General features: G+C 44.6%; 1 protein-coding gene across 4 annotated transcripts in view; it reads left to right on the top strand.

Moving 5' to 3' along the window:
- Nucleotides 1-1,908: 1,908 nt before the first annotated feature.
- Nucleotides 1,909-26,724, top strand: part of agla (amylo-alpha-1, 6-glucosidase, 4-alpha-glucanotransferase a) — an 81,705-nt gene continuing 56,889 nt past the window's right edge. Inside the window, exons 1-25 of one of the 4 annotated variants that reach the window (XM_024805987.2) lie at nucleotides 1,909-2,018; nucleotides 5,283-5,411; nucleotides 7,482-7,692; nucleotides 11,251-11,420; nucleotides 11,684-11,887; nucleotides 13,644-13,825; nucleotides 14,962-15,073; nucleotides 15,253-15,379; nucleotides 16,534-16,636; nucleotides 17,635-17,732; nucleotides 18,331-18,470; nucleotides 18,616-18,803; nucleotides 19,640-19,763; nucleotides 21,934-22,097; nucleotides 22,180-22,281; nucleotides 22,745-22,900; nucleotides 22,996-23,146; nucleotides 23,833-23,957; nucleotides 24,043-24,155; nucleotides 24,238-24,372; nucleotides 24,866-24,996; nucleotides 25,082-25,218; nucleotides 26,074-26,207; nucleotides 26,344-26,519; nucleotides 26,590-26,692. In XM_024805987.2, coding sequence (XP_024661755.2) covers nucleotides 5,324-5,411; nucleotides 7,482-7,692; nucleotides 11,251-11,420; nucleotides 11,684-11,887; nucleotides 13,644-13,825; nucleotides 14,962-15,073; nucleotides 15,253-15,379; nucleotides 16,534-16,636; nucleotides 17,635-17,732; nucleotides 18,331-18,470; nucleotides 18,616-18,803; nucleotides 19,640-19,763; nucleotides 21,934-22,097; nucleotides 22,180-22,281; nucleotides 22,745-22,900; nucleotides 22,996-23,146; nucleotides 23,833-23,957; nucleotides 24,043-24,155; nucleotides 24,238-24,372; nucleotides 24,866-24,996; nucleotides 25,082-25,218; nucleotides 26,074-26,207; nucleotides 26,344-26,519; nucleotides 26,590-26,692 — 3,374 coding nt within the window. In that variant the 5' untranslated portion in view covers nucleotides 1,909-2,018; nucleotides 5,283-5,323. Of the gene's footprint in view, nucleotides 2,019-2,099; nucleotides 2,220-5,282; nucleotides 5,412-7,481; nucleotides 7,693-11,250; nucleotides 11,421-11,683; nucleotides 11,888-13,643; nucleotides 13,826-14,961; nucleotides 15,074-15,252; nucleotides 15,380-16,533; nucleotides 16,637-17,634; nucleotides 17,733-18,330; nucleotides 18,471-18,615; nucleotides 18,804-19,639; nucleotides 19,764-19,990; nucleotides 20,115-21,933; nucleotides 22,098-22,179; nucleotides 22,282-22,744; nucleotides 22,901-22,995; nucleotides 23,147-23,832; nucleotides 23,958-24,042; nucleotides 24,156-24,237; nucleotides 24,373-24,865; nucleotides 24,997-25,081; nucleotides 25,219-26,073; nucleotides 26,208-26,343; nucleotides 26,520-26,589; nucleotides 26,693-26,724 lie in introns of those variants that run through there. The other 3 variants (XM_024805988.2, XM_076876862.1, XM_076876863.1) reach the window with 3 other exon arrangements.

Consider the following 26,724-nt stretch of genomic DNA (forward strand, 5'->3'; position numbering starts at 1 on the left):
TTGACAGCTTCTGTTTGATATCATGTGACAGCTTGTCTGGTATCTGGCTGGTGTTTTGAACATGTGTTTTTTGGGGTGAAAAAATGATGTTGTGTCTATTTTAATAATAAATAATTTTGATGAATAAGCCTTCCTTGTTTAATCATGTACCATGGTGTGTTCTACTGTTGTTTGTGACTTCTTGATGTTTTTATTAATAAAAAAAAAAACTATATATAACAATGTACAACACAATCTTATGATAGGTTGGGAGTAATGCTTCCTCTGCGAGGTCCCTGCCTCCACGTGAGTATGTAACTAACAAGTGGACAGGTACATTTATATACAGTATAATATACTATAACTTCTATAATTATAACTATATGTACTGTGTATTTCTTATGTTCATTTTGTTCATTTGGGAGCAGAATTTCTGATGAACTGGTTTCACTTTTTCACACAGGGTCATGTAAGTTTGGATTTTTTCCCCCCTTAATAATAAAAACCTTCATTTAGAAGCTGCATTTTGTGTTGACTTCTGTTATCTTTGTCTAATATTCAAATTTTTGATGATCTGAAACACTGAAGTGTGACAAACATACAAACGAAATATGAAATCAGGAAGGGGGCAAACACTTTTTCACACCACTGTAAATGTTTGTTAGAAATTGAAGCAGAAAAAAGACAGGACGGAGGTGATTCTCATGAACAGTTGCAATGCCCCCAGCACAACCTGTGGATCTGTAGTAAGTGGACAAAGCTGCTCCATTAAGTCTCCATTAAAGACTAATATATCTTTAATATAGTAGGTGACCGAAAAGGCCCAAGACAGTTGGATAAAGGGACTATAATGGACAACACTGGCACTGTGTAAATCTCATTAGATGCATAAACTGAGCATGAAATGGCTACACAGTGCTTACAAAAGCAGATAAACCTAAAGATCTGTTATTACATTATCATACACTGAACTCAATTCAATCACTTACATCTATTTATCCTTGACAAGACTAGTACCTGATCCGAAGGGTAGATATGACAAAATAAATGTTAACTACTGGCAAACCCAGTGAGAAGTGAAGGTGAGACAAGAGATGAAAGAAGACAGAGGGACATACATGCTCCTAAGTTAAAGAAGCATAAACTCTTTCACTCTTTTCATTGCAAATGTTCCAAATAACAATACCAACAGCTGGTAGAACATGTACCACATATTGTTTTTGCAGTGGCCATGGATCGAGTCCAGTATCGGCTCTTTCCTGCAGGTCATGTCCCACAGGTCTCTGCTGTGTCTTCTGTCTACTACTGCTTCTGCCCAATAAAGTAGACATGCCACAAAATAAAGCTTTTATTATCAGCATCTCTTAAAAGTGTCAGCAGCAGTCTCAGACACCAGTGTTAACAGGAGCAGATACATTGTGCCCAGGGGTTAACCTGGGAATTAGTGGGTGGGGAAAACCTAACAGCTGGTGTGCAGCAAATAAATAAAAATAAAACATATAAATATGTATAATGTGAACTCCTCTATATTTTTCTTCTTTGCATACAGACTAACCCGCTGTGTTTACTGCTCTTTGTGGATTAGGTAAATCCAACAGGATAAAAACAGACAGATCAGCATAAATACCAGTCTTGTATTATAATACCTAATACTGGCCATTAACACCGCAGCCTGCCTTGTACCAGCCCAACACTGTAAACTTCACCACAACACTTCAAACTAACAAGTTTAGGCGGTGTTGTGCTGCGGACGCTGGCTGTGGGAAACAAAACATAAAGCTTTTGCACAGTGCTACATATAAAGACAAACCCAGACTTCTACTTTAGCTCAAATCTTTGTGTGCTGTTTTTGTTAAATAGGGCTTTCAAAACGGAAAATTCGCTTTACACGTTTATTGCTCGTTTTTTCGCATCATTACGGTGAAAGCACTAAACTGTACGGTCTGTAGCCACGCCCCTTCCCTACAGCTGCTGTCTATCCGGGAAAATACCACAAACTGTTCTGTTGCTGTGACGGACCCCGGACACACAACGGACAGGTGAACGGCGTTTTGCCTTTGCTCGTGTTGTTAGACGATGACGATGCTAGCTTGGAAGACAAGTTGCTAGCTACGTTAGCTCAGCGGCGTTTGCTTAACTAACGGCTGTGATGTTATTTGTAACGTGACCCTTTTCACGTTGCAGTTGTCTGTTCACTTTTGGAGCCTGCTGTGGTTAAACGGAGTGTCAGCTGTTTGCTGGTAAACAGCATTTTCATTCTTCTGTCCCCGCTGACCTCGTTAGCTTGTAAATGCGGATTATTATTGAAGTATTGGGGCCAAATCGCTCTACTGTGTTATTTTCCGCAGTGAAATTGTCGCTTGACAGCAGCGCCCACTACAGCGCGCTGTGCTACTGGCTGACGGTGTGTGTGTGCAGGCTGTCACACCGTGTGAAACACAATGATTCCGCTGTTTTGTTGACCGTGTTTCTTCAGACACGCTGTGCCGAACTGTGAAATAGTTAAACACTGGTGCTGTGCAGCAAAGCGAGGCAACAAGAAACGAGCTCGCCTTTAAACTGAGCGCAGCCACATGAAGGACGTTAGCTGTGCAGACTCGTGTTTTTCCGTTGCAAATGCTTATTAACTTGATGTAAATGTCCATGTCTCTGAGTTTGTAATGGCGTGGACCCAATGTACCGAATGAGCTGGACGCTTTTAAAAATAGATGCTGTGACATTAACGGCAGAATTCCTGACCTTATCCTGGCCACCTCGAAGCACTGCGCAGACTCGGAAGAGAGGTCAGTGGGGTTCAGTGACTTCAGACGCGTTAACCTGCTCCTGTCAGTGCAGAGCGAGGTTTGCAGTTACATCGCAGTAATCCCTGAATTCAAACCTAGCAGGAATATTAAGACTCACTATATCCGCGTACTGTAGTGTCTCTGTCGGGTGTTTAATGGGCTTCATTTTGCACTCAGTTAAACATGTATGTTATCCTGTAGATCTGATTGGTAGGACGTGCTGTGAAATATTCTTTTAAAAATATATTTTTTATGGTGTAAAAAAACAAGGTTCACAGTTCACAGAGGATAGTTGATGTCCAAATTCATGAGTCGTTGTCACTTTAAACTAACTGTAGTTACTTGCTGTATGTTATGTGAAATGAGGCCTGAACTTCCTCACTTTGTGTAAGAATGGATTGCTTAAAGCATGTCTTAATAAACTCACTACCTGAAGTGTTTGTTTTTCCCTTTTAACCACATCACCCTTTGTTGTCATCATGCCAGTTGCCAGGGAAACCCGAATCACCATGATTATTGCAGTGCCATCCACTAACTGCAAGACTAATTACTGAGTGTGTAGTAGTACAGACAGAACAGTGGATTTGTGTATGTGCAGGAGACAGGAGGGAGTTGTTTACTTTGCTTCCTAACTCCCCAAATCTGTTCCTGATCAAGCAACTCTTAAAAACATGTGCAGGGGTGGGTTTTAATAATCGATTCATCGATTAAAATCGATTCTGGCTTGGATAACGTGCTATCGATTCATTAAAATCCTGAATCGATTTTTTTTTTTAATATAAATGTATTTTGCCCAAAATTCCAAAATCTCAGGTGAAACGTCACAAAATTTCAACAACCACCAAACAGCTAAGACAGTGAATGAGAGCAGGAACACGGCTTCTGCACAAAGACGTAAACACACAGCGCGGAGCAGAATCGGTGAGATGTTGCCTTTCTCACCGACGGCACGGACACGGTCGGGGGTGAAAGCCGACAGCTCGCTGATTCTGATGTGTCGGCATTTACGCCCTTTTTGCGCCGATTCTAAAGCTGTTAGTCTGATCTCTCTCCAAACAATATTGACTGAACCAGCAGCAAAAGAAGATCCAAACTACGCTTCACATAAACATCGTCATGAATTCACTCTGACTTTTGCTGTTGCGCTCTCTCTTTCTCCTGCATTATTCGCTTGCTTGTTACGCACAAGTCTACCGTTGTTTACAGGCTGTCGGCCGATGTTGTTTTTACTTACTTCTGAAAAGAAAACCTAATTTCTGCTGTTCAACAGGCTTCTGAACAAATGTAAACTTTTTAAAATTATACAAAATGCAAAACGCTTAGCCGTGTCTCTAATAAAACCGCTGTAACTTCGGAGGTGATGTTCATATGCTGATTAATGGTTTTCTTTCATTTTTGATGTACTGCAGAATATTTTTATAAAATCCCAGGCCAGGAAAATCATGTGTTTCTGTGTTTTATCTTCAGCGACTTTGACACAAAGGCCTCTGCTGTGATGCTCACACCTTTGATAAAGTCTGGAAAGTGTCAGCTTCCTTTTTATAGATAGAAAAATATGTAAATGTACTGATCTGAATTATATTATTTTTGACTTTCTGAGGCAAAATTTCCTCGATTCGAATCGATTCTAGGAATCAGTGACGATACCCAGCCCTAAACATGTGGGATCCATGGAACCCAGGCTTCACCGTTCCCGGGACTTGAAGGACTTGTTGCTGATATCTTGGTTTTCTCTCTGTTTGCCATCCGGGAATCCCTGTGATCCTGCTTTTGTAACATGGCGTGTAACAAAGATTAGAAAGTGCTGAAACCAAACTCACAGTAAATGTAAAGTAGTATATGTTAGCAGTCATGCTTTTCAGTTACTGAAACATTATCTGCTGTTTGTTGGAAAAGATTTTGATACCTGTTGAAATTTATTGGTAAATAACAAAATTGAATGTGAATATGACCACAGTGGCAGTGAGGAACTACACTCTGAAAGCACTGATTGTATTTAACCTTTAGAGGTTCACAGTAGGGATGAAGAAACTCACCCTTCAGTCTGATAGTGGCATACTGGAAAATGAGATGCCATTTAAAGATACCAGTGAGTGCTGTATATCTGTGACGCATTTCCAATGAATAGCTGGAAAAAGTGTTTATTTATTGAGTTGACACTTTTTATAAAATCATCTTTCCTGGAGGAAAAAACAAACTGATTTTTTTTTTTTTTAATCATCAACATCAGCCAGTTTAAGGACGGCAGGCACAAAGACAAGCCTTTAAGACCCTGCACCTCTCTGTCAATACAGTGTTTAAGAACTTTGTAGTTATTAAACCAAAGTTTTGAACTTGGGTTTTTCCATTACACTTGGTGCTACCTGAGGCCAGTTGGACTGCGATGCTGATATGGCACATACACTTCCAATATTAAGATTCCCGCTGGTGCTGATTGGACAGATGGCTCTCACTGTGTTTAGTTAGAAAGTGTGTTTCACGGTAGGTCACGTAGTAACCTGCCTGTTTTTGTCCTGACAGGAGGGCAGGGATCAGTCTAAATCTGAACCGATTCTCCCAGTATGTTGCCTCAACACCTGAAGCAGATTAGAGTCCTCATGCTCAACGACAAGCAGAATTTAGAGAGAACTCTGTTCAGACTCGAGCAAGGTAAGAACCTGACTGTATTACTGAATGTACTGCACTGTTCAATAGCAATTACTTTATAAAATCCTGCATTTAATGTTTAATATTATGCAGTGGGATTATGCTGCAGTGGCTCCATCTACTAAGCTGCTAAGTTGGTTGATAATGTTTTTATATGCTACTAATCTTATACATTGAAAATTTGAATGTGTGTGTCTTGCTGTTGTTTCGGTTGAAAAGGTCGGAAATGTTCAATCCACATATATATTTGTATTAATATTAAGCCAAATAGTCGGTAAATCACTGCTGAAGACCTATCCACACACACAGTGTAGACACTGTTCCTTGGTTTCAATGCAAGACGAAGCATAAACCTTTAAAAATTCTGCAACAATCCCTACAAATGCAAAAATCTGTGTTTTGTTTGTTTGTTAGTTGCATTTATATTTGTTCATGTTGGACATGGCTCAAATAAATGTAGGTTAAACAGTTTAAATGAAACATAATAAGGGGATAAGACTGAAACAGTCATGTGTGGCCTGTCAGAGTTATGACGGTGAGAAAATGGCACAGACGTCTGCATTGGAAGAATGGTGGTGATTGCATTACTGTAAGCAGATGCAGTTGCAGGTGGTTATATATTAAGTGTAGGGATGCACTGATCCAATCTTTTTCTGTTTGCATAAGGAACCAGTGTTATACTGATGAGCTATAGTCCTCACTCTGAGGAAAGCAATTGAGGGAACCATTGTTTTATGTGGAAGGTACCAAGGTTCAGCTTCAACACTCAGTTTCATTTAAAAAAAAAAAAAAAATCACAAGTTAGGAAGGGCTTTTCTGAATGTATACAAAGTCATGTAGAAAATATAAACCAAAGCCATTTCATTTTGTTCCCGTGTCCACTCATTCCTACGTCTTATTTCATAGTGCAGCCTTCACATGCTTTCTCAGAAATACACTTCCTGAAAATTATATTCATCTTATTTCTCATGTTGTCTTTTGGATTTGTTAGTGCAGCATAGCTTTTAGCTTAATTCTTAGCTGAAATCAGTTGGGTGTGGCTTTGTCATGTGACCCTTCATCACTTTCTGACTCGGTGTATCAAATGTGTAGTTATTCCTCAGCCTCATTTAGTGTTAAAGATGCGTTTCCAGCTTTGGAGGCCAAGCTCAGTGAATTGGAGACCTGGCTTCTCGCCCTCAAAAATCCTGCAGCTAGCTAGGTGAGGGCAATGGTAGATAAGCCACCATAAGCTGTTCCCTAGCAAATCATCCCGCGCAGTCGGGAAACAAGCTAGGTAACTGAGGAGGTATTGTAGCCCTACAGTCAGCCTGTCCACTGTTAAAATTGATTTTCCTCATTTGACAACACAAACACCAGGAACAAACTCTGGTTATTGGTGACTCTGTTCTCTGAAGTGTGAAACTAGAGAATCAGTCAAATGTATTCCCGGGGTCAGAGCATTGAAACTGCTGTCTGAGGGGAAACACAGGTCAGGTAAACTTGTAATTCACATCAGCAATAATGTGTCAATTGGTGGTCAGCAGAATGATTTAAATCATTGTGTAACTTTGCTAAAATGATCTCTGTAGTTTGCTCTGAGCATCTCTGCAGTCAGCACAGCTGCTGGCTGAGTGCTGTGCAGAAAACAGTGTGGCCTTTCTGTTGGGATGCACCGTGTATGCACGTTTGTGCATGCGTGAAATGTTTGTGTGCGTGTCGGCTTGGCTGAAAGGGTTGAAGAGATGTGCCACTTGGCATTTAGAGGGCTCTGCATCTGATAAGGATTTTGTTGGCTGCCTGTCATATGGGACTATTTATAGACAGACAATTAAACTCTGTCCTAACTCTGGAGGACCAACAAGACCTACAGTTTTCTGCTAATGACTGTGTGCGTGTGTGTGTCAGGGATGTGGGATTGTCTTGTGAGTGGGTAGCAGTAATGATTACTGCAAGAGGGGAATCTTTTCAGACTTGTTGAGACACAAACAGTTGTGACATTTTAACAGGGTGAAGACAAAGTGGAATTTTCCTTACAATTCAAATTCCCAACACAGTTTGTTCAGTTTGTGTCGTACTTTTCTGTCTGCCCAGGGTTTGAGCTGCAGTTCCGTCTCGGTCCAAGCCTTCAGGGAAAGAAGGTTATGGTGCACACCAACTATCCACTTGAAGGACAGCTGTTTGACCGAAACAACTTCCGTGTTTTGCCATGGACCTACCCAACAGGAAAGGAAGAAGACTCTGATAAGTTCTGCTCTCTGGACCTCAAGTTGGCTGGGTCCTATCAGTACTACTTTGGATATGTGTAAGACCCTCCTGACAGTCGCCCACATTTTATAAATCCGGGGTTTCAATGTCAAAGCTCAATTCAGGAAATGGCAGTGGAAAATATTCCAACAGTTAAATCATTTTGTTGGAATCATCCACGCTATCACTAAAGCCTGTGATAGCATGTCTTTATGTTAGACAGTCTGTTCTTCATTTGTCCATGTTTATTAAAAATTATTGTAGAACTCTATAAATTGTTTAAGAAGTGAATACTTTGTGAAACAGTGTGATAAAGGTGTCAGTCAGAGATGCCGGCCAGTCCCGGAATAAGATGCTGAATAGGTCTGGCTAGGTGGAAATCAAACCAGGAACTAATTATTACTATTTTTTAGGTTATAAATTAATATTCCAGCTGAAAGCAATCTCCCAGAGCACTTGGGGTTTGTATCTGGCCCAAGGATATTTGGCATGCAGACTAGAGCAGCAACCTCAACCAATCACAGCAGATGGCCCCGCCCCTCCCTGAGCCTGGTTCTGCTGGAGGTTTCTTCCTGTTAAAAGGGAGTTTTTCCTTCCCACTGTCACCAAAGTGCTGCTCACAGGGGGTCATATGATTGTTGGGTTTTCTCTGGATGCATTATTGTAGGGTCGACCTTAAAATATAAAGCACCTTGGGGTAATTGTGATTTGGTGCTGTATAAATACAATTGAGTTTAACTAATTTGAGCACTTTCAGGTTTGTAACATTTAGAGACAATGTTAAGAATATTACATTTATTGTCTTTATTTAACTGGAGCTGCATATGAACCGTTCATTTGCAGTTATACCACGTGTCCACACGTCACCCGTCCACCTGTCGCTCTCCTGCAAAACTTTGGTTGGAACATCATTAGGGATGGGTATCGTTTAGGTTTTATCCGATACCGGTGCCAAATCGGTACTTTTGAAACGGTGCCGGTGCTCAAACGGTGCTCAAACCGGTGCTTAAAGAATAGAGAACACAAAATTGGTCCAAAAACCTCTCATGCTCAGCTGTTTTTTGTGAAAAGATAACAATGTTAGCCTTTTCTGCAGCTATGGGGCATATATGGTATCACTCTTGGCTGGAAGCAGTGCTTAAACAATGGAAAAAACACAAACTTTGTCCAAAAACCTCTCATGTTTAACTGTTTTCCACTTTTTCTTTGGTCATTTTAGCCTTTTTGGCCAGGGTGAAGGGAGTATCTGCCATCAAACAAGAGGACAGCCGCATGTAGCTATGATGATGTTTGCTAGTTCACCTTACATGCATTAATGTAATAACGTGGTTAGCCTACTCAACTTAAATTGCACACGAACAACATTTAGCTACTCACGCAGAGAAGAGCGGCTGCTGCTGCCATCATCATCCGTCATCATTTATGCTACACTGGCAGGGCTAGGGGCCAGGACTCTCCTCTTCGTGTTTTTGGGGGATGTTGCATAACAGGCAACCCACCCGCAGTAGATGTGCTCGGTGTGAGGTCTCGCAGCAAGCTATCAAATACGGCGCATTTCTGGGCTTTAAAAAAAAACGCTATGCGTCGCCAGGTGTTTCATCGGATTTGAGGTGTTACCTCCTTTGACAGTATCACAGTATCAGCTTAAAGCACTTGTTGCTGCTGAGTTTGCTCTAAAAGAACGTACGTACCTGGGCCCGCCTACTATTCTCGGAAACGTAAAATGATTGGCTAGAAGTGTATCACAGCTCAGGAAAAAAAAGCACCGAAATAAAGCACCGAAATGTGCGCTGCTTTTCGGTCTGGTTACTACCGTTTATGTCAGAACCGGTGCCATCATGGCACCGGACACCGGTACCCATCCCTAAACATCATCAGCCACCAGTCCAGACTTCGCACCCAGTGACTACCACCTGTTCCCAAAGAAACATTTGTCAGGAAGGTGATTCTGCGGCGAGCGGCTATGACGTGGGCTTTGTAAAACTGTCACAGCGTCTACAAAAACGCATCGACCGAAATGGCGATTATGTAGGAAAATGAGTCTTTAAGCTTTAAAATGCTGCACATACTATGGAAAATAAACGGTTGCTTGTATTTCTAAAACAATAGGACACCTTACTTTTGGGATTGCCCTCATGTTTACTATAGCATGTAAATGAAAAATGGATGTCGCCACTTTGATGTCACCAAATGGTTTCTGACATCTCGAAACCTCAGTTAGCTTTTCTGTGTAACGCCATCCAGAAAGGATCCAGTAATATTCAGACAACATTTAGAGCAGTGGGTGGAGTGCCAAGTACTAACCAGTATAGTTTACTCGACAGGGTTCATGCACAAAGTGTACTGGTGCAATGCACAGACATCCTGCAGATTCATTCTAACAGATCGTTTTAATTGTGGAACTCTGTACCGCTCAGCAGTCGATATCAAATCTTCCAAGAGGCACCAACAACAGGTGTGCTTGAAAGGTCCAGTTCACTGACTCAAAGCTCCGTTCCACCAAGAGAGGCCTCTTGCAGCATAACTAAGGGAGGATTGGAAGCTGGTTCCACAGAAGAGGGGCCTGAAAACTGAAGGCTCTGCCTCCCATTCTACTTTTAAATACTCTAGGAACAACAAGTAGGCCTGCAGAGCGAGAGCGAAGTGCTCTAATAGGGTGATATGGTACTACAAGGTCATTAAGATAAGATGGGGCCTGATTATTTAAGACCTTGTATGTGAGAAGGATTTTAAGTTAGATTCAATGAAGAGAAGCCAATACAGGAGAAATGTGCTGTTTGTAGTCCCTGTCAGTACTTATCCTGCAGCACCGTGAATCAACTGGAGGCTTTTTTAACGATGAATTACAAGAGTCGAATCTAGAAGTAGTAGTGATGTGTGTTATTTTGCTTCATGGATAGATAAAAGTGGGAATCGCGTATCTATACCTAATACTAAGGAAAGCCCACAGCAACCCGTGGAAGCCACAGTTAGCCTTTGTATATGAAGCAGCCTCCACGTTTACATTAACAAACTGGACTCTATTAGATGGGTATGATTCAAAGCACTGCAGTACTACAGTACCTGTGGGATTTTCTGATATCATAATAAAATATTATGGTCAAGTATTAAACGCTGCACTGAGTTTTTCCCAGCAAATGAAGAAAAACTGTAAGATAACTGCTTAACACTTTAAGTATTAAAATATCTAAAGTGATGTCACCCAGTCGGAATCATATTTTTAAAGTGAAACTTCTCCCAGCGATGTGGCTACTTGGCTCAGGCGTTTTAACCACTTGCCCTCCGTTCCCATCGTGTAGCCACATCAGTCATTTCATCCACCTTTCTGCTCCTCCTGTCATGGACTCTAAGTAGGAAGTGCTCCAGCAACACTCTCTTAAACGCTTTGTTTGCTTTTGGGTTGCATATCAGCAGCTACAAGTATCACCTCCTCTTCCTCACTGTTAGGTACTCCATCATCATCTGAAACGGACTCGTGGCTCTCAGATAAGCCTGCGCTTGTCTCACTGTTGTTATCTAGAGAAAGTAAATACATGGTGTCAGTCTATCAATCATATTGTGATATGACATGTTTGTATATTTCCTTAACCTGCTGTACTTTGTTAAATTCCATCAGAGACTCGGAGCGTATAGGAGGAGGTTATATTGTGGTGGATCCAGTTCTCCGTGTCGGGGCCGACGACCATACTTTGCCGTTAGACTGCATCACCATCCAGACCTACCTGTCCAAATGTCTGGGACACTTGGACGACTGGCCAGATAGACTTAGAGTGGCCAAGGAGTCAGGTAGGTTAGCACGGCACGCCCACACGGACTCTGGTTCTTTCTTTTGTGTTCAATCATAAAATGCAAACTCGGTCACTTCTGGTTGTTATTGACGACCATGGTTCCTGTCATCGGCCTAAACTCTCTGAATCAATCCTCCTGTGTGTGCAGGTACTACATCACATGGACAGTGCAGTGTGTGAGGGGATTCATCACATGTCAGGACTATCAAACAAAATGCCGTATAGAAGGATTAATAGTACGTCTGTGGGTTTGTCTTCCAGGATACAACATGATCCACTTCACTCCAGTGCAGACTCTGGGGGAGTCCAGGTCCTGCTACTCCTTAGCTGACCAGCTGAGCGTCAACCCAGAGTTCAGCCCAGCGGGTCGCAGCTACGACTGGACAGATGTGGGGGGGCTGGTGGAGAAGCTAAAGACAGAGTGGGACATGCTGTGCATCACAGATGTGGTGTATAACCATACTGGTGAGTTGAGCCATGAGGAGGGCCGTTCATTAGTGTACTGCAACACCGCTTCCTTCCCTTCGAAGGTCAAAGGCCACCTCCTGCATCTGATGTGAGACGGCTGCTGTTCACTGCTGTCTTTAGATTCTGACATCTCCCCTCTAAGCGTTCTACCCTGTGCTTTGCAATCAGACGTACCAAATATTGTTTTGACTGCAGCGACGCGACATCCTTCAGAAATTTCATGGTTGGCTCGTACCAACCACTAACCAAGTTAAACGCTTCAAGTTACCCACAGCAGCTAACTTAACTAGGCACACCAACAGCAGAACATGTTACTGAAGAGTGCTAATTGGTTAACAAAGAGCAAAAATGCACCTGTTTTCTTGCCTTAAAGGATAGCAGGGGAAGTGAATCACAAGGCTTCCTGAGCCAGTCCATGGAGCCGATCACTGACGGAACATCCTGTGCATCACTTTTCATAATGCATGGACTCGATTATGGACTAAGGATGGAGAAGTCGACATGTGTGCACTCAGCGTACATGCAACACGTTCTTTTATTGTGATCTTTGTTTACAGCTCATGGTTTGTTATGCTGCACACACTCACTTTTATTTGGCCTGAACATTTATGCAATCACATGTCTTTGTTCCACCACATGTTATAGTACGAGAGGTTTCACAACAACACATGCTTTCACCGAGAGTCTGCACATTTCCAAGGATTGAAAGTGTCATTAAACTGTCCCAAAGGCAGGACTTTCAGACAGATCGTTACCCTTATCCTGTGAAGTTCGACAGAACAGGAAAGATTGTTGTTGACTCACAATCATAAAGGGAAGTAAAGAGAAGCCGTTTGGTTTTGTTACCTTTGAAGCACAGCAGGTGAACACTGTGCTGTGGGGAGGACTGGAAACATTTGCTTTCTTATAGTGGGCTCAGTACGGCCTCTGTGGAAGTGTAGCCTCACAGGTTTCTTCCCTGACCTCAAGCACACACTATAACCACGAGGTGCAAGGCAGGAATATGCATCTGACTGGTTGGCAGATGGTTTCTGCCAGTCGCTGGCTGCTGCTGGATGAAACTGTTTGCAAAGAGGTTGCTGCACCAAAGTCCTTGTGATCATTTTGGTCATCTGTAGTTTGCACAGAAGATTATTTAAGACCTTGTATGTGAGGAGCAGGATTTTGAATTCTGGATTTAACAGGGAGCCAATGAAGGGAAGCCAAAACAGGAGAAATCTTCACGCCACAGTGTCCAACATGGCAGTTAACTCGATACACTAAGCTTTAAAAGTGCCATTTTTGCCACACTTTGTCAGGGTTAAGGTTTGCTCACGCTCCCGTACTCTTGCTGTAGCCTTGTCTAAGGCTTTCACTTGAAATCTATTTAGAATCAGGTCAAGATTTAAAGACCACTAAAAAGTTAGCTGGGTATGGTTTAGGTTGTTGGTAAAACATCTTATAGCAAAACTGGTTAACAGTTACTCTGAAAGTGTTTTTTCAGGTCGAGACTTTTCATTTGACATGCTCGTTGTATCAAAGTGTTTGTGCTGTCCTGCTGGCAGTGACCACCCGTGGATCCCTCTCATCCTCGCTCAGGAAAGGTCGAGCAGTAAAATTAGCCTGATATGAAGGTTAAATACAGACTGAACTCTGATTTATACAGTATGTGTGACTCACTGTCAGACTATTATTAGATCTGTAAAAAGAGTAAAACATTGATGAATAAAGTATTTAAACAGCTCAATGGTTTCTTGTCTGTGTTCCTGCACAGCTGCTAACAGCGTGTGGATAAGGGAGCATCCAGAATGTGGATACAACCTGGTGAACTCTCCTCACCTGCGCCCAGCCTGGGTTTTAGACAGAGCTCTGTGGCATTTAACCACCAGAGTAGCGGAGGGACGCTACAAAGCTAAAGGACTTCCTGCTGACATTACCACGGAGAGTCATCTGAATGTGAGTTCTGGGTTCCTGCACATTCATTCACCTTTGAACTTTCACAAATGTCACAGGCTGTGGTGTGAGCCAATGACAGCCTTGCCTGAGAGCATGAATTGAAATCTTATCCACAGCCTCATCACCAAAGGCAGCTAGCTTTTTTTTAAATGTTTCTTTAAGTTACTCAGTAGTATAAGGGCGATCGTGGCTCAAGAGTTGGGAGTTCGCCTTGTAATCGGAAGGTTGCCGGTTTGAGCCCCGGCTTGGACAGTCTCGGTCGTTGTGTCCTCGGGCAAGACACTTCACCCGTTGCCTACTGGTGGTGGTCAGAGTGCCCGGTGGCGCCAGTGTCCGGCAGCCTCGCCTCTGTCAGTGCGCCCCAGGGTGGCTGTGGCTACAATGTAGCTGCCATCACCAGTGTGTGAATGTATGGATGACTGGATATGTAAAGCGCTTTGGGGTCCTTAGGGACTAGTAAAGCGCTATATAAATACAGGCCATTTACTATTTTTTTATTTTTTTTTTACTGAGTAACTTATGAGGGATTTCGATCAAAGCTAAGGGGCGTTTTCCTGGCCTGCTGTAAAACAGCAGAACATATCTTGTGTGACATTTCTAGACACAATTTCAATAAAATTTTTGTTAAACTTTTACATGTCAATTAAAAAAATAACCTGTTTTTACAGAGACATAAACTATTGCACCTGACGGTCTGCACTGCTGAGTAACGCCTGTGGAGAATACTCAGTTTCTATATTTAGATTTTATTTTATAGTAAAGATAATCATTTTGTCATTTATTTATATACATTTGCACATTGCCCCTTATTTTTTTACTCTTACACCCGACAGTTAAGACAACCAAAACCGAGCACCAAGCCGCGTTTACCTTGCAAGCTGTAATTTGGTGCATAAATCTTTGCTAGTTTGAAGTGTGTGTGTGTGTTACTACTTCAGTGGCTCACAGAAGTCCTGACCTAAAAGAGGGTTTGTAGAATTCCTCAGAATAAACCAGGTAATAATGAACCTCATGTCTATGCAGATGAACTGAGCTGGGTCAGTTCATCAGATGGTTAAAGGCACTTTCTCTCAGCAGCATCGTACACGCTTTAAAGACGCGTTTGTGTAACGTGTGTTTGATTTGTTGTGTTTCAGGCCGTCCGTAGTGTGATGTGGCAGGACGTGTTCCCTCAGATCAAACTGTGGGAGTTCTACCAAGTCAAAGTGGACAGTGCTGTGGAGGAGTTTAGGACCCTGCTGCAAAACGGTGTGTAAATCCACACAGACGTCCCAAAGCCAAGAGTCGTTATGTGAGCTTCAAAAACTCATCAGCATGTTTTCAGTTTGAAGCCCCAAAAAAGAACTTGTGTTTACGGTGTGTGCAAAGATGAGCAGAGGGTTAAACCACATTCACTGTGTCGTTAACATGTGTGTGCCTGCCATCAGGTACCAAGCCAGACCACAGCAAGACTGGAGGGCAGACGGGCCTCAGGATCATTCAGGATCCACAATACCGTCGCTATGGCAACACAGCAGACATGGACTCTGCTTTGGAGACGTTTGTGCCTCACAGGTGAGACTCGGGGTCCACGGCACGAGTGTGATGTTGGGCTGCTGGTCAACGTGCTGCGATTGAGTTTCTTTGTTCTTTTCAGATCGTCAAACACGTTTTTAATCCTGGACAAAGATGAGCTGAGTAAATGTGCTGTTTTCACCCGACAGTCGTAAAAGACTGTTGGCATTTATAGAAGTATTTTTAAATTAAGATTACATTTATTAAGGGGAAATGAAGCTGTCCAAACCCATCCCGCCATGTGTGGAACGAACGAATGAACTGATTAACGAGCCACGCCTGTTCAATCAGGACGTAACTTTAATGTCTGTCTGACAAAGTGAGCTCAACAATCACATCGGACCAGGTCTTTTTGCCTCATCATTCAGAAACAGCGTTTTGTATTTAAATGGGTTATTTTTGTCTAATATTAAAGAAAAACGTGACAAATATTGCTCAAATGTAAGAACTCTGCTTTCACAGCACTGTAAGTATGCAGTTGACAGTTGGCTCGAAGATGTTACGCAGCCATCACATTAGAGCTGCAACAGGAAGTTTTAAACATGCAATGTGGACAGAGTCAGGTGACATCACCACCCGATTAGACCAATGTGTAACCTTATCCTGCACAGGTGTGGACCTGTGTGGGGATAAAAGCAGCAGCCTCCTGTCCTTGCGTGTTAGCATTAACCACATTCAGCAAGCTAATCTGACACACCGTGTGTGGGTACAGCTTACCCTGCATTTCAGACCCATGGACCCCTGTGATTGGCTGACGATCGTCCAGAGTGTGTGAAAGGATTTGTTCTTAAATATGATGGTTCTGTTTGGTTTCCAGTCCAAAATAAGTCATTCAGGTGACGCCACACAGTCCCTTTGACTTAGTGTGAACGTTAGTTCAGTATTAAATGAATCAGGACCTCTGTTGTGAAAAGAAGACTGATGTTTGCATCTGTAGGGAGCACATCCCTGTTCCTCCATGCTCATCACTCAGCACAGCGTGGTTGAAAAAAATAAGCCCACAAACATTTAAAAACTACATTGTTATGTTTCTTCATTGTTCAGATATGAGTTACCTCTGTGACGCTGACATGGACCAGTGTAGTTAATGTAAAGTGTGTATATCTGTGTGTGCGGCACACAGCAGTGTGATGTAATGTTGCTTCCCTCTGTAGCTTGTCACCTCAACACATTGAGGAGTGCTGCGGTTGGCTCAATCAGAAACTGACTGACCTGAATGCAGAGCAGTATCACATAGTGCACCAGCATCAGGAGCAGGTAAGGCTGCCACTGTACAGGGCCACACCTGACGTGTTAGCTAGAGGGGAAAAGCATCGAAAGCTGTTAAACCTGTGAATTAACGTCCGTCTGTCAGTCAGCATCGGGCCAATGCAGCCCCAGGTTTAGAGCAAAACGACTGATAACAGCTACGCCTGAGACGATGCTGTCACTTTAACTTGGAGCCAGAGTCTGAGGACACGCCGTGAAGAGCAAAGAGGCGGAGCTGTGACCAGTAATCACCATTAAAAGCTTCACATGAAAAAGCTGGTAGTAGTCCTTCAAAGCACCTGTTCAACAGAAGTGTAAAGCTGCTCCAGCCACCGCTGTTTGCAGAAGTTACGTTTAACTGATACAGACAGGCAGCATGCTGAACGCTGACGGCAGGACACAGGACCCTGCTGCAAACAGGGGCGGAGCTAAAGGGGGCCGTGGGGTGTACCGCACGAGCTCAGGGGTTTCCTAACATTTCGTTAGTGAAATGAAATAAAATGTTAGATTGATAAAAATATGAATGAACATGGCTCAGCGTGGAGGCAAAGTTCATGCTATCCTGATGTTTGTGGCTGTTTACAAGAAACGTCGCTTTCATTTGAATGTCAAAGCAGGAAGCTGCAGGTGATTCAGGTCAAACCACTGCAGCACAGCACCTCTAACACTAACAGCGCTGTAATAACGTATGGACCACTGCACTGAGGTCCACGGTCAGAGGCTGTAAGGTCTTCATAACCTTCAGCCTCCTGTACAGTGATGAGCTCTGAAACCTGACTGCAACTCCAGATTAACCATTGATCTGTTAGCTGTTTGATAACTGCTCTGTAAGATGAACTGTCGCCATCGCTGGGCTCCTGTGTGGACTGTTTCTATACATGGTCATTTTCAGCAAACACCTTCTCTGTGACATGTAAAATCTTTAACGTGTGTGCGGGTACTTTGTTTTCGAACAAGTGTCTGATTTGTCTTTTGCTCTGTCACAACCTTCTTCTTTGTCCCTCCAGGCTGTCAACTGTCTTATTGGAAACATCGTCTATGAACGACTTGCTGAGCACGGTCCCAGGCTGGGCCCTGTTACCAGGACAAACCCAATGGTCACCAGGTAACCAGTTTAAAGAGCTGACTAATGAGAGGAAGACAGAGTACAGTGAAGTGTGTTAATAACTCAGGACATTTACTAAAGCTTTAACAAAGACACGAGGCAGGTTAGCTGAACACTTCATAATGCTAAGATATTATCATGGCCCATACTATAAGTACGTATTAGGGGTGGCGCTGTCTCAGAAGTCAGTGAGCTGTATACCAATTAGAAGGTGGGTGGCTCAACCCCTGGTTCTCCAACCTGTGTGTCAAACTCAGGGCAAGATGCTGAACCCCGAGTTGTTCCACATACATCAAAGTATGTGAGCATTAAGATAAAAGTATTCAGGCTTATTTCAATAAAGCACTTGGATGAATGTGCTGACAGGTAAATGAGGCTCAAACTACATAGAAAGCTTTATATCCAGTAGCAGTCAGTTGGATTCATGTTTTCTTTGAAAAGCGTGGATGTTGGTGACAAACTCATTGATCCTCACTGAATAGGATCCATCAAATGATCCGTTGTCTAACATGAAGTGCTTTGACACAAAGTGTCCACAGCTGCACTACGTTCACATCACCCGGGCAGCCATAATGCCATGTTCCCATCTTCCGGTCAGGTATTTCACCTTCCCCTATCAGGACATGACTCTGGACCAGGAAATGCAGCTGCTGGACCAGCCAGACAAGATGTGCCATTTCCTGGCCCACAACGGTTGGGTGATGGGCGACGATCCACTCAGGAACTTTGCTGAACCAGGTAAACAGGATGAGCCACACAAGTGGTTAAAAAAAGACTAAATGTTGAATATGATGCTGCTTTAACCTGTCAGTGACTGTTGTTGCTGCGACCTGGGAGTAATAAAGTGACCGTATCAGTACTGAAGTGCTTCTGCTCCATAAAGGCTCCAACGTGTACATTCGTCGGGAGCTGATCGCCTGGGGTGACAGTGTCAAACTACGATACGGCAACACGCCTGACGACTGTCCCTACCTGTGGGATCACATGAAGAAATACACGCAAATCACAGCCAAGTATTTCCACGGAGTCCGCCTGGACAACTGCCATTCCACACCTTTACATGTTGCTGAGGTATCGCCACACCTCACTGTACATCACACACTTCATGTCAATTATTCTACGTTTAAATCCAGGACACGTAACACTTTAGCTCCATGTTGCAGTAAAGTTGTTCTGCAGGCTTACATGTTAGAAATATGTTTGATGTCTCACTGGGGCCGAACGTCACTGTTGAACTGTTCTACAGACATGTCGAGGACACACGACATGTTTGTGTTAGTCTCAAAGCATGAAAGTGTTTATTTAAATCACTGATGTGCCACAGTTTGAATAGACAGACATCTGTGATAACAGCAGAGAGGTCGCTGTGCGGCCCTGTGCTGACCCGCCCTGTGGGAGGGGTCTGAATTTTTGGGGCTTTGTTACAGTAGCCACCATATAAATAACCCAGGCAAATTATTATTGGATGTCCTGGCTGTCTTGTGTTTTGCAGAGGATGTTGGAAGGATAGCCACTTCTTAGCGTGTTAACTGTATTTCCAGACGTCACCGTGTCCTTCTGGAACTTGTTCTGGTTTCGGCTCCATTTGAGAGCCGGCTTGTTCCATCTGCAAGTGTTGAAGTAATACTGTGATGTGGCCTCAGTGAGTCTAGTCCAGGTGCGAGCAAATGCTGCTGTGGCGCACCCTTCTGCTTCGACACGCATTATCAGTGAGATTCAGTGAAACGATCTCAGGACGTCTGTGCTACACTGTAACGGTCCTAACTGTAGTGACAAATATGATTAATGCTGAGTTCAAGCATGTACAAAGAGAAGACGCAGCGTCATTACAGCCATGTTGTCCCGTGTGAGCGTGTCCCTGCTAACAGCAGCTCTCTCTCTCCTTGTCTGTGATGTTTGTCGTCCAGGCCATGTTAGACGCAGCCAGAGCGGTCAGACCCAATCTGTATGTGATAGCTGAGCTCTTTACAGGCAGCGAGCTCCTTGACAATGTTTTTGTTAACCGGCTGGGAATTAGCAGTCTCATACGAGGTACAGCACTGATGTGCAAGCTAAATGTGTGACTGTCTTTCTTCTCTCCCCACTGCATTGTTCTGCATGTCTCCAAACACTCCACCTCTCCGTGTGTTCTTTGACTGCACGACTCCACCATTCTAACTGGCTGAGTCCCCTTCACTTTCATTCTCCTCCTCTTCCTCCTTCAATCTTTCTTTCATGCATGCCCCCCCGCACTGGTTTGTCATGCTGTGGTTTGTTAGTTCATGCTGGATGTGGCCAGAACGGTGCGTCCTGACCTGTATGTGGTGGCTGAGCTGTTCACCGGCAGCGAGGAGCTGGATAATGTCTTTGTTACCAAGCTAGGGATTACATCACTCATACGAGGTAAAGTACCGTGTCTATAACACACCTACAAATACAGCATGTTCGTTAACTGCTGACTTCATTCATGTTTAAATATTTGTATCAATTCCACATCTTCAGAACATCCTCAAGTCAGCTTGAATAAATCCATGTAAACACATTCAGACTCCTGAAACTGCTGAGAGCTCAGCTGTTCCAGGAGTCCCGCTCTCGTCACTGGTGATGAGCTGGGATTGTGCACAAAGTGTGGAGCCTGTGATGAAGTCAGAGCGTGCTGTGTAGATGATCCGAAATGAATTCTGAGCACTTCTGGACATCCCAGCATCGAAGGGGAGATCAGCCACATTTCAGTCGTGCTGAACTCTGCTTGTTGTGGCGCTGTTCCTGGAGCACGCCCAAAGCTTGAAGTAAAAACCAAAAATGTAAACTCAGGAATTATAACTAGATTTTTTTTTGGCATTCAGTGACATCTTTCAGTACTTGTAGTTGTGGTACTAAAAACTACTTGTATAGGAAGTAGCTTTAATATGTAGTGAGGTCCAAACCCCACTGCACCAAACCCCGTCACAGAGCTGCACCTGTTGGAGGTCACAGTAATAACTGTGTCCTGGTTTGCTTCCTTCCTGGTTCCATATTTTTTGCACATTTCTCACACTTCATGAAACAAATGTAAATGTTAGACAAAGATAACACAGGCAAACACAAAACGCAGGTGTTTATTATTCAGGTGTGTACACTGCAGGCCTGCGTGACTCTGTGCAGGTTACCAAAGTCACGGCTTTCATGGATCTTCATCCACAGCTGTGTGACCCACTGACAAACACAACTCTGTCAAATCCTGGAATCAAACCAGATAAACTCCAACAACCCTGTGCAGTTATGATCAGGTGACCGGGTGAGGGCCTCCAGCTCGCACTGTCAGGTTCGCAGCCGAGTGTGAAGCAGCGGGAATGAGGATCAGCACCTCCAAATCTGAGGCCATGGTTCTCAGCCGGAAAAGGGTGGAGTGCCCACTCCGGGTCGGGGATGAGTTCCTGCCCCAAGTGGAGGAGTTCAAGTATCTCGGGGTCTTGTTCGCGAGTGATGGGAGAAGGGAGCCGGAGATCGACAGACGGATTGGGGCTGCGGCTGCAGTAATGCGGACTGAGTGTAAAAGCGAAGCTCTCAATTTACCGGTCGATCTACGTCCCTACCCTCACCTATGGCCACGAGCTGTGGGTAGTGACCGAAAGAACGAGATCGCGGATACAAGCGGCAGAAATGAGCTTCCTCCGAAGGGTGGCTGGCCTCTCCCTTAGAGATAGGGTGAGAAGTTCGGCCATCCGGGAGGGGCTCAGAGTAGAGCAGCTGCTGCTCCACATCGAAAGGAGCCAGCTGAGGTGGTTCGGGCATCTGACAAGGATGCCCCCTGGGCACCTCCTGGGTGAGGTGTTCCAGGCATGTCCCACCGGGAGGAGGCCCCGGAGCAGACCCAGGACACGCTGGAGAGATTATATCTCTCGGCTGGCCTGGGAACGCCTTGGTGTTCCCCCGGATAAGCTGGAGGAGGTGGCTGGGGAGAGGGAGGTCTGGGCCTCTTTGCTTAGTCTGCTGCCCCCGCGACCCGGCCTCGGATAAAGCGGATGAAGATGGATGGATGGATGGATGTTGCTGGACCGTTTGCACAGATTCAACTTTTCATCCCCATCATGGTTCTGATGTCATTTGTACTCAGTTTGGATTCACATGGAAACAAATGTAACTGAGTGTGTGAGCTCACCTGTCAGTGATGCAGCATGGCGTGTGTCCACCTGTGTCTGCGAGCGCTTACTTTGGTTTTCCCCCTTCACTCGATCATCAGAGGCGATGTCAGCTGGTGACAGCCACGAGGAGGGCCGCCTGGTGTATCGTTACGGCGGTGAGCCAGTAGGAGCTTTTGTTCAGCCCAGTCTCCGCCCACTGACACCCTCCATTGCACACGCCATGTTTCTTGATGTAACCCATGACAACGAGTGTCCTATCCAGGTGGGTCTCTTGAGATCAGCTGACAGTGAGCTTGGAGTCGAGCTGTTGTACGATGGTTAATTGTCGGGTGTGTCGTTTACAGCTCCGCTCAGCCTTCGACGCTCTGCCCAGTTCTGCTATCGTGGCCATGGCGTGCTGCGCTACTGGCTCCACCCGTGGATACGATGAACTGGTGCCACATCAGGTTATTATATATTTATCTGACAGCATTTTGCTGAACACGACAGAACAAAGTCTCCAATAATGGGGCGTATTTGTAAAAATGTGCCTAACTGCTCATTAACACAAGCTCAGCCTGTCTTTGGTCCTTTGTGGAGTTTTTGTGGACACAAACGGTCTTTAGAATCTAAAACAGCAGAAGCAAACTTAACATGACAGACATACATCGTAAGTTCACTTTATAGTTTTGGATTTTTCCTTTGTTAATGCTGATGTTCCAGTGAATTTAGATTCACTGGATAAATCTGTCACATATATAATAAAATCCAAAATTTCAAGTCAACCCTCATTCCTTTATACTTCCAGTTTAAATAGTGCTAATTCACGAGGCAGTTCATCAAATAAAGAAAATAAAAGTGTTACTTTGAGGCCCTGTGAGAGGCGCTGCAATAAGAGCACACACCGACTCCATGCTTACCTGTGCACAGATCTCTGTGGTGAAGGAGGAGCGCTTCTATCCCAAGTGGAACCCGTCAGCAGTCCCATCCTCTCCTGGTGAGGTTAGCTCCTGTACCGGCATCGTAGCTGGGAAACGGGCAGTAAACAAGCTGCACCAGGAGCTAGCTGCACAGGGATTCACACAGGTACACACACACACACAGGAAGTGCTTTCTGTGCTAAAGCCGATGCTTCGATGCTAAAACCTTTTGGTACAGTTTGTCCAACTCCTCCTGTCCAGGTGTACGTGGACCAGGTGGATGCAGACATCGTTGCAGTGACTCGTCACTGTCCCAGCACCCACCAGTCTGTGGTAACCGTGAGCAGGACCGCCTTCTGGGATCCCAAAACCCACCAGTACAGCACCAGTGTCCCGCCCATGTTCATTCCTGGTAGAACAACATCATTACTGTGGATTTTGAATCTTAGTGCAGCTGTGCACACCCACCACGTTTGTTTTTTTTTTATTATTTTCATTGATTTATTTTTTTCGATTAGTTGGATCTGAATAATCTTATCATTGCATTTGAAAACAAGTGCGCTCCTCACTCAGATCAGGTACTGCTAGCAGACCCGGGTGCACGTTCATGCTTTGCAGCATCTCTTTATTCACGTTGCTGTGCACACTCGGCTGCAGCGCTGCTGCTGCAAGCCACACACATCAACAACAACATGATAGGACCCCGTTCAGTCTTGTAACCCAACAGTACTAAATATGTGAAGAGATGCAGACGATAAAATCCTGGTTTAAAAACGCTGTCCTGGTCTCAGATATGGTCCCACACTGATACACCTTCGACATCTGCATCAAACCATGAAATTCTCCCTGCTTCTCATGAGAACTGGATGAGCCCAGAGTCTGTCCTGTTCAGAGACATGAGGACCATAATTACTTGATACTGACTTTTACTTATTTATTGTTTTCAGTGTATTTTGAGAACACATTTTTACATAAAGGCAGTGCATATGGTGTGTGTGTGTTACCTGCAAAGTCGGATCTGGAAAATTTGTCACAACATGTTAGGTGTTTAGTTTGGATGGATTCACAGTGCATGCTGCCACCTTTTCCCTCTCCCAGGGAAAATAGAGGAGGTGGTGCTGGAGGCAAGGATGGTGGAAAGGAGCGCCGGGAAATATAAGAAGGATGAGAACTACATCAACGGCATGCCAGAATACACAGTGGAAATGAAAGAGCACATCTCGGTGAGCGCGTCGTGTTTAACACAGGTGTGTTTCTGAGCGTTAGTGGCAGACAGACGGTGTTAAACTGGTTCTGCTGTGTGCACAGCTGGATGAGAGTACAGTGATGAAGAAAGCTGGAGTGACGTCAAAAGGGCGTTCAGAGTTTGTGCACGAGATCACCTTCCAGAAGCTGACACCCGGCAGCATCATCGCCTTCAGGTAGCACACACACAAACGTCACGCGTGATTGTGTGTTATGGTCACTTTTCAGACTCGCGTTTCTCTTTTCTCTCCTTGTCAGGGTCAGTTTGGATCCCAAAGCCCAGAAGCTGGTGGGACTGCTGAGGTACTATCTGTCCCAGTTTAGCCCAAAGTACAGGAGAGGCAGCGTAGCAGATGAAAACCCACCAGACGCACTGAAGAAGCCCCTGGCACAGTGAGCACACCACATACTCAACACAGGCCTTTTTGTGGTATGGATGAAATGGGACTGACAGAACGTGTCTCGCTAAGATGAGATGCAACGGTGCGAGCTGCAGGGTACACTCAGAAAGGTGAAGCTAGTATATCAGACACACAGATATGCAGAGTACTTCATCCTGTTAGTAGTACAGTATTTTTGCTAGCACACACACCTCTTACATACTCTGTACCCACACAGACCCAAAGATTGAGCGCTTTTGTCGTCATAGCTTGATGGATATAATTGGATACCAGCTGTCACGAGCTATGGTGTAAAACCAGGACTTGTCAAACAGGTGTCAGTCACATCATTAGTAGGTTGCTGTACTCTGATCATCCATCAGTTGGTAGGAACATAAAATCATCAGGGAAATGTGACGGGATAGATGAACGCTGCTGTTTATGTTCATGCTTTTAGCTTTAGGTGATGGCCTGTAGCAGCTTCTTATTGAGACTGTGTTTAACAGGCTCATGTCTAAGCTGACGCTGGCAGACATGAATGTCCTGCTGTTTTGCTGCGACACGGAGGAAAAAGAGGAAGGCGGAGGCTGTTACAGTATCCCAGGCTGGGAAACTCTCAAATACGCAGGACTTCAGGGTAACTTTATGTTCTTCAGTCCAGTCTGTACCTCATCTAGGATGGAGACCAAATGAGTGTTACTAAAGTGTTGCTGTGTTTGCAGGTCTGATGTCTGTGTTTGCTGATGTTCGTCCCAACAACGACCTGGGCCATCCTTTGTGTGCCAACCTCAGAGACGGAGACTGGCTCATAGACTTCGTCGCCAATAGGCTGATGCACAGGGAGGGGCCGCTGGCAGAGGTGAGACTGGGACTGGTTTAAGGCTCCTGTTTGTGATGACCTCTTACCACCACAGGCCACCTCACACAGGCCGCCGGCTTCTGGGTTTGAGTTTTCTGTGTGCAGTTTTCACATTCTTCCTGTTCCTGTTGGTCCCAGTACTTCAGAGACTCTGTCGGAGGGAATCGCCACTAATGTTCATTTAGATAACGATGAAATACTGAGTGTGCTAAAGGACTGGAGCAGCTGTTTGAGAACAAACATGACAGAAAACCATGAATGGATGAAATGTATTTGAGACTTTAATCACCGAATAAAAACAAGATGAACATAAAGGAGGGTGTGTGGAAGTGAAACGACTATCTGCCATACTGTTTCTCATGAAACCCCATAAAGTCAGTACTGCAGAAGAAGAGAAGCGTGCATACAGACTCTGTAAACTGTCACTGGTAAAAACATGACAAACTTTATACTCTCCAACAATCTAATGATATTTAGTCGGCTAACACTAAAATAAGTTAAAAGCCTAAGCTGACTAAAGCTCAATGAAATCCACATTAGCACTGGAGGAAACGTCTGCAACATGACTGACTCCTTAAATTGTGCTCCAAAAACCTGAACTCACAGGCTGCTAGCTACAAAGTGCTAATCCTACAAAGTGCTAATGCTACCGAGTCATTTGCTCAGGCCCGTGTGCGACCCAGCTGACTGAGACACAAGCTTAGATATTTCTGTCCCTGCCCTGGACCATAGTTGTTTGAGGCAGGTGCTGCTGAGTACTGAGCCTTCCTGCGTCTCCTCCTTATACTCGTTCTTCCTCAAACACGGCTGCTTGTTTCTGTCAGACACAAGTCTTCATCTTCTGTGTGTCTGCAGGTGGGTCGCTGGTTGGCAGCCATGTTTAATTTCCTCAAACACATGCCCCGCTACCTCATCCCCTGCTACTTTGATGCTATCCTAGTTTCCACCTACACCACAGCCCTCGATGCCACCTACAAACTCATGTCCAGGTAGGCTGTGCTGTGTCTGTCGACACAGCAGATCTCTTTGTTGTACTGAAATGTTAGTGTACAGCTCATCTTCATCTCTGTGTCCGGTTCGCTGCGGTCGAGCGATGACGTGTACCTGTCCTCCGTCTGAAAACAGCTTTGTCCAGAACGGCTCTACCTTTGTTCGTCACCTGGCGCTCGGTTCGGTTCAGATGTGCAGCGTTGGACGCTTTCCTGCTCTGCCTCCTGTTTCTGCTCAATTAGACGACGTCCCGTACCGCATCAGTCCAATCACGGGCCAGAAGGAGCAGTGCTGCGCCTCGCTGGCTGCAGGTAACAGTCACACACATCTGATGCTGTGTTTCCCGATGAAATCTTGTTTTGAGTCACGTCTCTTTGTCAGGTCTTCCTCATTTCTCTGCGGGGATTTTCCGTTGCTGGGGCAGAGACACCTTCATCGCTCTCAGGGGACTGCTGCTCCTCACTGGTAGACACGTCGAGGCTCGGTGCGTGGCCCCGTGCACCTCATCTGATTCTC

The sequence above is a fragment of the Maylandia zebra genome, linkage group LG18, assembly GCF_041146795.1.
Source record: "Maylandia zebra isolate NMK-2024a linkage group LG18, Mzebra_GT3a, whole genome shotgun sequence".
Classification (NCBI taxonomy): domain Eukaryota; kingdom Metazoa; phylum Chordata; class Actinopteri; order Cichliformes; family Cichlidae; genus Maylandia; species Maylandia zebra.